The sequence below is a fragment of the Labeo rohita genome, chromosome 11 (assembly GCF_022985175.1).
Source record: "Labeo rohita strain BAU-BD-2019 chromosome 11, IGBB_LRoh.1.0, whole genome shotgun sequence".
In the NCBI taxonomy this organism is placed as follows: Eukaryota; Metazoa; Chordata; class Actinopteri; order Cypriniformes; family Cyprinidae; genus Labeo; species Labeo rohita.
The window spans coordinates 11,055,952-11,068,200 of NC_066879.1; the positions used below are offsets into that span (position 1 = coordinate 11,055,952).

The following is a 12,249-nucleotide window of genomic DNA, read 5'->3' on the forward strand; positions in this document are numbered from 1 at the left end:
TATATTTGATTTTTATTAAAAAATGTATAAAGCTCTTGGATTTCATCAAAGATGTCTTAATTTGTGTCCTGAAGATGAACAAAGATCCCAAGGGTTTGGAACGACATGAAGGTGAGTAATTAATGACAGAATTTTCAGTTTTGGGTGAACTGTCCCTTTAAGAGTGCATTAGTGACCCACTTTAGCAGGACTTATGTACAACTTTATATGCAATTTCATAATTCTATTGTTTTTTAAATACAGTGTTACTATTAAAGTTACTGACAAGCATTCATGGTAAACTAAAATATACTTCAATGTCATTTTGAAACTTGTATATATGTAATTCATGTTTCTGTAATTACACATTTGTAATATGAAGTTGCAATTTTGTACATTTACAAAATGTTAGCTTTAAGTGCAATATCAAATAACACTACAGTTTAAATTATAGTTCTTTATATGTGCTTTTGTATGGCAAAGTAAAACTTTTAATTATGACATTATAACAAACTGTTTTTAAAAGTGTACATAAGTGTGTTAAGAAACATGGTCATGAAAGGGTCTCTCTTAAAAGGGATAGTTCACCAAAAAAGTCAATTCTGTCGTTTACTCACCCACAGGTTATTATAAGTTATTACACTTCTGCTGAACACAAAAGAGTATAATTTTGAAGAATGATGGTAACCGAAAAGTTGATGGTCCCTAAGGAAGCCAATGGCTACAAGCAACCCACATTCTTTAAAATAACTTGTGTGTGTGTGTAGCTTGTACAGGTTTGTAACAATTTGAGGGTGAATCATGAACGATGCCAGAATTTTCATTTTTGGGTGAACTATCCCTTTAAGTAGACTCAAGTAACATTTTATTTAATTAATTATTACATTATGTGCAAGTACAGTTTTTTTTTTTTTTTTTGAGGTATGCTACAATTTTTTGAAGTACACTACAAGTGCACATTCACTACAGTTTAGTGCACTTCTTTTTTTTTTATTGTTGCTTTAAAAGTTCAGTGATATGTGAAATATATGAATCATTCTATAACATTCATGTTACCTTTACTGTGTAACACAGTTGACAGGTAACTTAGTTGACATTTTTAGTGTTTTGGGCCTATACCCAACATGAAAGCCTAGAACTACTGAGCATGTGGTATGTTTAGAAATATATTTTCATAAACAAAACATAAGTTTTAGTTAAATTGTCTTGTTAAAATTTGCAGCAATAATACTTGTGTAACACTGTTGACAGTCAATTAATCCACTCTTAACACAGGTGTGCCAGTTTAACCAATATTAAAAAGAGAGAAAGAGAGAGAACGCAACTTCTAGTGTTTCATCCATGTGCTTCTAGAGAAAATATCATCATACTGTATCATCATTATGCGAGAGTGGGACAATCCATTCCTTTTTGAGGGAGGGATTTTTAGTGGGTAACTTAGTTGACAATGGTTTTTTGGACACAAATAAAACAAGTTATATCACAATAAACACTTATTATTTTTGCTATCACTCAAATGTCTTCATAACCTAATCTAAATGAGCAACTTTACAAAATCAGACAGCTGAATACAAGTGTCGCATGTGATATGAACATCATTTTTAAGCAAAAGATATGGCTTTTTCAACATATAGTAGTGTGATAGGGAAAAATATAATTGTGTACTAGAAAATTAAGCATCGGGGCTTTATATTGATGAAAATATATTAAAAATATACTTCACAGACATGAGATGTTCCCACAATTATATTGCAAGCATGTGATTTAGTTATACAAAACATGCATCGTAATATGTACAACTGATCCACAGTGCTATGCACATTTTTCCCTCTGCTTAATATCACGGAAAGCTATAAATAGAGTTGTAAACACTAAACACAATTGACAGACTTACGTGCTCTCTAATGTTCACAGGCTTCCTCATAGTCTAATAATAGCAGGCTCTGAAGTGCACAAGACACCTTTATGAATCCATGTTTGTGTCGCACATGCAGTGATTTATTTTCTTTTCACTGTGGTTTTTATCACTGCTGCATGTTTCAGTCGTTTGCTGACACCTGCTAATGACTGTGTTTATGATTCGCAGTCTAAACTGCATGAAACACTAACATATTTATATCTCCCCATGCTGTCTTCCTGTTCCTTTTAATAAAGTTTTAATGCCTTGATCACGTGATGACAAGCGCGTTTGTGTGCTCTGAACTCTGGCATTGCTCAAGTACATACATGCACAGCTCAGCGGCTGCGGTTGGTGGCGATCACAAGAACTGGGCTTGCGTTCATGGCCAGCGTGTAATGATGAAAGCGCCGCTGAGACCCTGGTTTGATGCTGCGCGGGTGGGACGGATGCTCCAGAGATCCCCTCCACACACACGCACTCAATTAAGATGGAATGTGTAATGAGTTTATTTTTAGCACACTGTGCTATTTGCAACCTGTGCATTCTTTCCCAGTGCTAGGAATGGTTTTGCGCTTGCCTTTCCCTCCTCGTGTCACCCGCTGCTACCTTCTCTTGTTCTCTCTGAACACAGTCTCTGGGCTGCTCTGGTTTCGTGTTCCCATGGAAGCAGCCACCATCTTATTTCTCGCTGCTTTAGCTCGGTGTTGACTTTGATGATAATTTTGGTGTCAGCCCTTGTCAGCTGAAGAATGTGTTTCCTCCGACCACAGGAGCTGTTGGCAGCATCACCTCAAAGTTATGCAGAAAATCTCAAGTCAAATATAATATATGAAAAAATGTCATTGTATGCATTTTTGTCATAATAAGTTTTGTCATTTTGGTGGGACAAAAAAAATAGCTAGGGGTTTGAAGACATGTTTATAGACAACTGTCTTTTTTTAATATAACAGTATCCTAAAAACAGTTTTTGTAGTGTTCGTACTACAGGTGCCTCTCAAAAAATTGTGAAAAAGTTCATTTTTTGTTTGTAACTTATTTCAAAAACGGAAACTTTCATATTTTATAGATTCTTTACATGTAAAGTAAAACATTTCCAAGGTTTTTTGTTTTCATTTTGATGATTAGAGCTTATGAAAGTCAAAAATCCAGTATCTCAAAATATTACAATATTTCCTAAGATCAATCAAAAAACGAATTTTCAAAACAGAAAAGTTAAAGTTCTTTAAAGTATGTTCATTAATGCACTCAATACTTGGCAGCACAAATTACAGCAAATGATTTGCTACTAGCCCAAATTACAGCATCAGTAAGGTGTGGCATAGAAGCGACCAGCCTTTGGCACTGCTGAGGCACTATTGAGCCTTCAGCTCGTCTATATATTGTTGGATCGACTGTTTCTCATCTTTCTCTTGAAAATGTCCCATAGATTCTCAATGGGTTTCAGGTCAGGCATGTTGGCTGGTCAGTCAAGCACAGTAAGATCACGGTCAGCAAGCCACTTGGAAGTGGTTTTGGCACTGTGGGAAGGTGCTAAAGTCCTGCTGGAAAAGGAAATGATCATCTCCATAAATCTTGTCAGCAGATGGAAGCATAAATTGCTCCAAAATCTCTTGGTAGATGGCTGCATTGACTTTATACTTGACAAACAGTCGACCAACACCAGCAGACATCACGACACCCCAAATCATCACTGACTTCAGAAACTTCACACTGGACTTCAAGCAGCTTGGATTCTGTGCCTCTCCAGTCTTCCTCCAGACTCTGGGATCATGATTTCAACATGATTTCAACTTTTATCTGAAAGGAGGACTTTGGGCCACTGAGCAACAGTCCAGTTAATTTTCTCCTTAGCTCAGGTAAGATGGTTCTGACATTTTTTTCTGTTTCAGAAGTGGCTTGGTAGCCATTTTCCTGAAGACGTCTGAGTGCAGTGACTCTTGATGCGCTGACTCCAGATACAGTCCACTCCTTGTGAAGCTCTCCCAAGTGTTGGAATTGACTTTGTGTGACAGTATTCTCAAGCTTGTGGTCATCCCTGTTGCTTGTGCACCTTTTCCTACCCAATTTCTTCCTTCCAGTCAACTTTGCATTTTATATGCTTTGATACAGCTCTCTGTAAACAGCCACCCCTAAATTACCTTCTCTTTGTGGAGGGTGTCAATGATTGTCTTCTGGACCACTGCCAAGTCAGCAGTCTTCCCCATTATTGTGGTTGCAAAGAACAAGAGAAACCTGGAATTTATACTGTAGGGATGAACATTTAATGAAACTCAAATGTAAATATTCTAATATTTTGAGATACTGGATTTTTGACTTTCATACTTTCATGAGCTGTAAGCTCTAATCATCAAAATTAAAACAAAATAAAACTTTTGAAATGTTTTACTTTTCATGTAATGAATCTAGAATATATGAAAGTTTCAATTTTGAAATAAATTACAAACAAAAAATTATGTTTTTTTTTTTTTATTATTTTTTTTTTACAATATTCTATGTTTTTTAGATGCACCTCTATGTGTTCTTTTTGGAACTAAAAATAGCAACCTCTGACACTTTTGTAGTATGGTCTTTTCCAGTAACAAGCTGCACTGCAAAAGTTGGGGTCAGTAACATTTTAAGAAACAAATTAATATTTTTTATTTGTCAGGGAGAAATTAAAATCATCAAAAGTGCCAGTAAAGACATTTATAATGTCACAAAATATTTCTGTTTTTAATAAGTGCTGGTTTTTTTTTTCTCTCACTTTCTATTCATCAAAAAAACCTGAAAAATATAATGTGACACTGTTGTCAACATTAATAATAATCAGAAATGTTTCTTGAGCAGCAAATCATCATGTTAGAAGGATTTCCGAAGGATCATGTGACACTGAAGACTGGAGTAATGATGCTGAAAATTCAGCTTTGATCACAGGAATAAATTAAATTTTTCAATATATTCGCATAAAAAAACAGTTATTGTAACAATATTTCACAATATTTCTGAAAAGCAAATGAACAAGGTGAAGTACTATACTTCCCTTTTGTAAATGATCCTGTTCAAGTGGCCAGTTCAAACAAGCAACTGACCAATTCTAGTTCTTTGAACTGCCTTTTTATTATTTTGTACTGTTCTCTGAGGTCCACTTTATAATCAAGTTATAATCAAGGTTTTTACATAAAAACTTCATAATTTAGAAGTAATAGGCTATTTCCTGACTTGTTATGACCCCCTCATTGGAATGCTGGGTGGTTTAAATATGCATGGCGGATTGTAAACTTGGAAGTAAATGCCCACTGCTATGACTGCTAACAGTTGTTTCACAGCCCACATCCTTCAAAGATGGACGTTGCTGTGATTTAGGTTAAAAAAAAAAAGCATAAATACTAAGTACATATCAAACGATCTGTAATAACAGACAAAGCAATAGTGACTACCTTATAAAAACAGTTACTCACACTTGTGTGGTATGACATTACTGTTGCATCCAATAAAGTCGGCACAGCAGTGTATTTTAGTTTCAGTATTTCTGAAAGTCCAGCATCGAACTGTGCTTTGTAAGCGAATCTGCGGTAAAATTAAGTGAACAAAGGACCAAATTCTTACTGATGTGATCTGGAACTTCATTCAAAATAAAGTTCATCCACTCTTTCCTAACTTTGGTATCAGAAGGAAGGCAATGCAAAGACTGTTTTTCCACAACTTGGCACTGCACCACATCTTGTTGTCGTCTCTGGAGCCATCTGTATCATTTGGTTTCTGCGTAGATCTGCGTTTGCCTCTTGTTATTTACACTACATGTACAAATTAGTGGGCGGGGCTAAACAGGCAGTGATGTAGAAGCCGCCACTGATCTTCTTCTGCGGAGGCGGTGTTTACACTATTATGTCACAAAGTGGCACATTTCACAACCTGTCGTTTTGGCATATTAGTTTTTAGACTAACAAGAAAGTTTTGAGTTCTGAAACTTACAGGATGTTTTTATAGTACAATGACGTATTATATGTCAGAAGATCAAGGAAATTTTGATTTCTCAGTTCCCTTTAAAAGGGAATCTTTATTATAGTCTACCTATTTCAGTAGCTTGTAGCTTAGCAGACTTCAGTTTCAGAACACTAAATATTGTTGTGCGTGACAACTGATACAGCAGTGTGTCGTCTGCCCGGCAGATCTTCAGAAGAGCAGCGCTCAATAACGAGCCGTATTGGATGAACAGTGCTAATGGATACACAAATGGTCACATAGAGAGGACAGCTGTTGGTAAATGTGGGCCAGGCTTCCGTTATACAGAGGGACTCGGAATCAGTGCTGCACAGCTGGATCCACAAACCGGCTGAACGAAAACACACGCAAACCCTGTTTATCAAGCACCCTGGAAAACAAGGCTTGGGCCAATCACGTTTGTCCAGCTGCCACTGCCAGCTCTGAGCTCGAGCTCCTGAACACACTCCAAGAGTTTGGAAAACCTCCGCGCCACAGGCCATGGCATGTGTTTGTCTGGAGTATAGAGCGATTGCTCTGCCGCAGGTCGCTGGACAGTCAGCCATATGGGCCACATCAGTGTTTTTGACTAGATTATCCACAGGATCCTAGAGTGTTTTGAAGTTTTCCAATATCATAATACCCAGCTTGCCCTTTGATTTGTTTTCTCACCAAACTGCATTACTTTTTGTTTTGTTTTTTGTCAGTTGCATTTTTTGTCACAGTTTAATACAATCTTTCTAATATCACAGTGCCTCTGGTTGACTTTTTCTGCTTAATTCCACTGTTGGTAAAGTATGTATTTAAACAAGTTGTAAAGGAAGTGGAATTGTTAAATTCCTCATGATCCCACCTCTAGTTTCCCTAATTTGTGATCGGTAAGATTTTTTAAAAATGTTTTTGAAAGAAGTCTCTTCTGCTCACCAATGCTGCACTTATTTGATCTAAAATACAGTAAAACTGAAGTGAAATATTACTACAAATTAAAATAGATGTTTTCTATGTGAATATGTGTTAATGTAATTACTTCAGTCATTAGTGTCACATGATCCTTCAGAAATCATTCTAATATGCTGATTTGCTGCTCAAGAAACATTTCTGATTATTATCATTGTTGAAAACTACAGAGCCTCACACATGACACACAAATTAAATGTTTTCCCATGACTTACTGTATTAATTAAATCCCTTGTTTTAGTTAAATCATGGCCACTTTGTAATAATTCATTCCCTTTCTTTGATTTGATTAAAATCAATGATTTAGTTCAACATCGCCACACATTTCTAAAACAGAGAAACAAATTATTACATGGCAATGATTTACTAAAACGAGGGAACAAATTCTCCATTTGTGGCCACAATTTAACTAAAATTAATTACGTTTAAATAACTTAATAGTGAAAAGCGCAAAACAAAAATGTCTTAAATGTCTTTTGTAAATGCCTAAGACATGCATTTAGTCAGAAGTAGATGAACTGAAACCAGCCTAATTATACAGGACTTCCTGCATATCGGTTGACTGGTGGTTGAAGCTGACTGTATTCTGCAGACGTGTTTCTCTGTAGTTGCAGTGCTGCTCAGAGTGTTAGTGCAGAAGGGCTTTATGTAAGTGTGTAGATCAGCCTGCGCTGTGAGTCAGCAGGGTAATTGGAGACTGTGGGTGACATGAGGGCCCAATCTTACGCAGAGAGATGGATTGCTCATTTTCCATTCGTGGGCACGGGATGTAAAGGCTTTTTCTGCCGCAGCAAAGAGAGACGTTACATTGCTCAACAGAAGCTGGGGACTGAGACGCTCAGAGAGCTGGAGAGTAGAGGCATCCGTTAGCATTCACACGCATCTCAATGGCAGCTGGTCAGGTGGCACAGGAACCTCTGGAAGTACAAAAGCTTTGTGCTGCTGGCTTTGCTCATGAACGCTCAGTTTCACACTAAGAAAGAAAAAGATAACACTTTAGTATAAAGAACAATCATCACTATTAACTAGTTGCTTTTTAGTATGCCTATTCATAACATATTGGCTATTTATTAGTACTTATAAAGCCTAAACTTACCAAATTACCTACACTTAAAGGAGAAGTCCACATTCAAAACAAAGATTCACATGTAATGTACTCACCCCATTGTCATCCAAGATGTTCATGTCTTTCTTTCTTCAGTCGTAGAGAAATTATGTTTTTTGAGGAAAACATTTCAGCATTTTTCTCCATATAATGGACTGATATGGTGCGCCGATTTTGAACTTCCAAAATGCAGTTTAAATGCGGCTTCAAATGATCCCAAATGCAGTTGTAAATGATCCCAGCCGAGAAAGAAGGGTCTTATCTAGCGAAATGATCGGTTATTTTCAATAAAAATATACAATTTAAACACTTTTTATTCTCAAATGCTCATCTTGCCTTCATCTCCCTGAACTCTCTGTATTCTGCCTCAAGACAGTTAGGGTATGTCGAAAAACTCAGATCGTATTTTCTCCCTCAACTTCAAAATACTTCATTTCTTCATTTCAAAATCATCCTACATCGCTGCAGAAGTACCGACCCAATCTTTGCAAAGTGAACATGCAAAGAAGATCAAACACCCTTAACAAAAAAGGTAAAACAGCGATATAGGACAATTTTAAAGTTGAGGGAGAACATGAGATGGGAGTTTTTCGAACTGTCATGAACCAGAAAAAAAACAGTCCAGGCAGAGTAAGACAAGACGAGCATTTGACATTAAAAAGTATATAAATTGTATTATTTTTATTAAAATAACCAATCGTTTCGCTAAATGAGACCCTTCTTTCTTGGCTGGGATTGTTTACAACTGCATTTGGGATCGTTTGAAGCCGCATTTAAACTGCATTTTGGAAGTTCATAATCAGGGCACCATAATCAGTCCATTATATGAAGAAAAATCCTGAAATGTTTTCCTCAAAAAACATAATTTCTTTACGACTGAAGAAAGAAAGACATGAACATCTTGGATGACAAGGGGGTGAGTACATTATATGTGAATCTTTGTTTTGGAAGTGGACTTCGCCTTTAACAACTACCTTACTAACTACTAATAAGCAGCAAATTAGTAGTTTACTGAGGCAAAAGTCATAGTTAATGGTTTGGTAATAGCGAGAATTGGACCTTAAACTAAAGTGCAGTTTGCCATCAGAATAGTGTAGTTACGGTGTCGACCAGCAGGGGCAAAACATCCCAACTCTGGCTGACTGACTGACTTTTCAAAGAGCCAACAGTTCAAATACCCAGTTGCCATGGCTACAAATGACCTTTTGACCTCATTCACACTGAAACCCAAGAACGTATCAAACTAGCTGTATACTCTTCTATGCCACAATCACTCATGTAGCTCGTGTTGTGTTTTCTGCTGAGTTGTAATGTTTGTCTTTGTTGTTTTTCCCCACAGGTTTGGATGGAGTTGCCACAGATCTAGATAAAAGAAAAGAAGTCTTCGGGCGAAATCTTATACCTCCAAAGAAGCCAAAAACTTTTTTACAGTTAGTGTGGGAAGCATTACAAGATGTGACCCTCATTATCCTGGAGATTGCAGCGCTGATCTCTTTGGGGCTCTCCTTTTATCAGCCGCCTGGAGAGGGCAGCGAGTGTGAGTATCTGTCTGTCATTACGCCTGATGAGGCAGCTTTATGTGTTTTATGTGCCTGACTTACCTTTGAAGTGAGCTGTTGTTTCTTGTATTTTGCAACAAATGACTTGCAAATATACAGTGTATTAGTCAAAGGGAAAATTCACCCATGTCGTTCTAAACCTGTATTAATTTAATTGTTCTGCTTGTACTTTTAAAAAAATGTCACAGTGTTTTTTTTTTGTTTGTTTTTTTTTTTAATCCTTGCAGTGTAATTTAGTGGTAGCCCTTTGTTTTGGACCCGTTTGATTTTCATTATGTGGACGAAAAAAGATAGAAACATTATGTTCCACAAAACAAAGCAAAGTCATACAGGTTCGAACTGAATTTGTATTTTGGGTTGGGTGAACCACTTTTAATGTTGAGGTTAGTTATTATTAACCAATAGTTCTTAAAACAGTTTAACTTAAAACAGGTGTTTTAATCTGCTTTTGTACTGCAATCAGACTTTCTAAAGCTTTAGGTAACAGATTAGGTGCCATTAGATAACAGAAATATAATGCTATAATTAATTTTTTCATGGTTTATAAATAGTTACTCATCCTCAGATGTGGAAATATAAAACTTTGTACATAGAGATTCATTTGAATCTGAGGTCATATGCTGTAAAAGTTTGGTTTAACACTGCTTTTATATATTCACAGTTGCACCAAAATGTATGTTGACACTTCAGCCATATATTTTATTGCCCTACAAACAAACCAAACCAATGGTTTACACTAGAATACAGATCCAACTTGACTTTCTGAGGCATTCTTACACTGACTTCTAACCAACTGATGTCAAGGTGGTTTTTAATGGATGCCAATTTCCAAACTTCCCTCCGGGCACATAATCTGGTGCTCATTGCACCATATTCTGGCCAGGTACCAAGAAACAAGTTTGACTGTCGTGAAAAGTGGTCAACCACTGTTTAGTTTTGACATGGTGTTTATGGACAGAGTTACTGTACTTGAAATAGAGGCGACCACAATATCAGAGCAACTAACAACATTAAACACAAATAATTACAGACTTCCTTATTTTTAAACACTACAATTTTTAGCATTTCAACCAGTACAAACGTCTGTTTGCCTAATTTTTAAATGAAAAGTGTGCCTGTGCATCTTTTCATTTTTTTATTAAATGACACATTTTGCAGGGTGTTTCTATTTTACATTCAATGACATTGAGACATTTTAAAGGAGAAGTTTACTTCCAAAACAAAAATTACAGATAATTTACTCACCCCCTTGTCATCCAAGATTTTCATGTCTTTCTTTTTTCAGTTGATAAGAAATTATGTTTTTTGAGGAAAGCATTTCAGGAATTATCTCCGTATAGTGGACTTTAATGGTGCCCCCAAGTTTGAAGATCCAAAATGCAGTTTAAATGCAGTTTCAAATGGCTCTAAACGATCCCAGCCAAGGAAGAAGGGTCTTATCTAGCGACACAATCAGTCATTTTCTAAACAAATTGACAATTTATATACTTTTTAACTTTAAATGCTCATCTTGTCTATTCTCTGCGATGTGTATGCACAACTCTGTGTAACCCAGGTCAAAACAAGTCAAGTCCAGTCAAGTAGAGCTTTATTGTCATTCCGCTACATGTGTGGACATACAGTTACAGGACAGGACAAAGGACAGGACAGGACAGGACAGTTACAGGACAAAACAGTTAGTTGTGTCGAAAAAAAAACTCCCTTCTCTTTTTCTCCTCCAACTTCAAAATCATCCTACATCGCTGCAGAAGTCCCGACCCAGTGTTTACAAAGTGAACATGCAAAGAAGATCAAACGCTCTTTACAAAAAAAGATAAAACAGCGATGTAGGATGATTTTGAAGTTGGAGAAGAAAACGAGATGGGAGTTTTCAAACGTACTCTAACTGTATTGACCCGGATTACACAGAGTTTGCATGCGCATCGCAGAGGACAGGCAAGACGAGCATTTGAGGTTAAATTGTCAATTTGTTTAGAAAATGACTGATTTTCGTTTTGCTAGACAAGACACTTCTTCCTCGGCTGGGGTCGTTTAGAGCCCTTTTAAAGTTCAAAATTGGGGGTACCACTGAAGTCCACAATATGGAGATAATTCCTGAAATGTTTTCTTCAAGAAAGAGTTATAGCGCCATTCAACATACATGGTGGTACGTATTTCGTGTTTTGCGAAAAAAAAATCCCACAAGGACATTTTCGTCATGTCAAATCTGGTAGAAATCACTTTTTAAGGTAACAGCTGCAAGTTACCACTTTTTACAGTATTTTAGGCCACGTTTAATACTGATGACAGAATGAAACATCCAAATGTGGCTTCTTTACTGGAGCTCTGATGGCTGAAGTGCACAATCTCCATCAGTAGTGGTCACCAGCTCTTGTCAGCAAGCATGACTGTGCATTCAGAGTGAGGGAATCCAGTGAAGGAACGCTTTCCAGGCCTTTAGAGTTAATGAAGTGTGCACTGGAAGAATAACCTTTAGGTGAAGGCCATACATCAAACCACTGGGCCATAAAATGTGCAATGAACACAAAACCATTAAAGCAGCATAAAGAAGCGAACAGAATGCTGAGCAAGTATTATCAATTACGATAATGCTCAGGGATTCAATTACTCCAAGAATGGAAAATGATCTTTTATTCCAGTGCTTTCAGAACGATGGAGCAGTCTAGATATGAGCAAGAATAACTCATGAAATCTTGGAACGCTGCTAAGTGAGAGCTGCGTTGAGGAACTGTAAGCTACTCGTCATTTTCATGTAGAAGTTTATGTACAGTGAAGCTGCTGTTAAAAAC

The 12,249-nt window shown here is 36.8% G+C and overlaps 1 protein-coding gene across 11 annotated transcripts in view; it reads left to right on the forward strand.

Annotated features, from left to right (window-relative positions):
- The window catches only part of atp2b2 (ATPase plasma membrane Ca2+ transporting 2), a 177,100-nt gene that overhangs the window by 108,374 nt on the left and 56,477 nt on the right, over nt 1-12,249 (forward strand). For all 11 annotated transcript variants that reach the window (XR_007828723.1, XM_051122857.1, XM_051122852.1 and 8 more), the window contains exon 3: nt 9,241-9,438. Coding sequence is in view for 10 of the 11 variants with exons in the window: in XM_051122857.1 (XP_050978814.1) it covers nt 9,241-9,438 (198 nt within the window). In the remaining variant the exon portion in view is untranslated. The remainder of the gene's footprint in view (nt 1-9,240; nt 9,439-12,249) is intronic.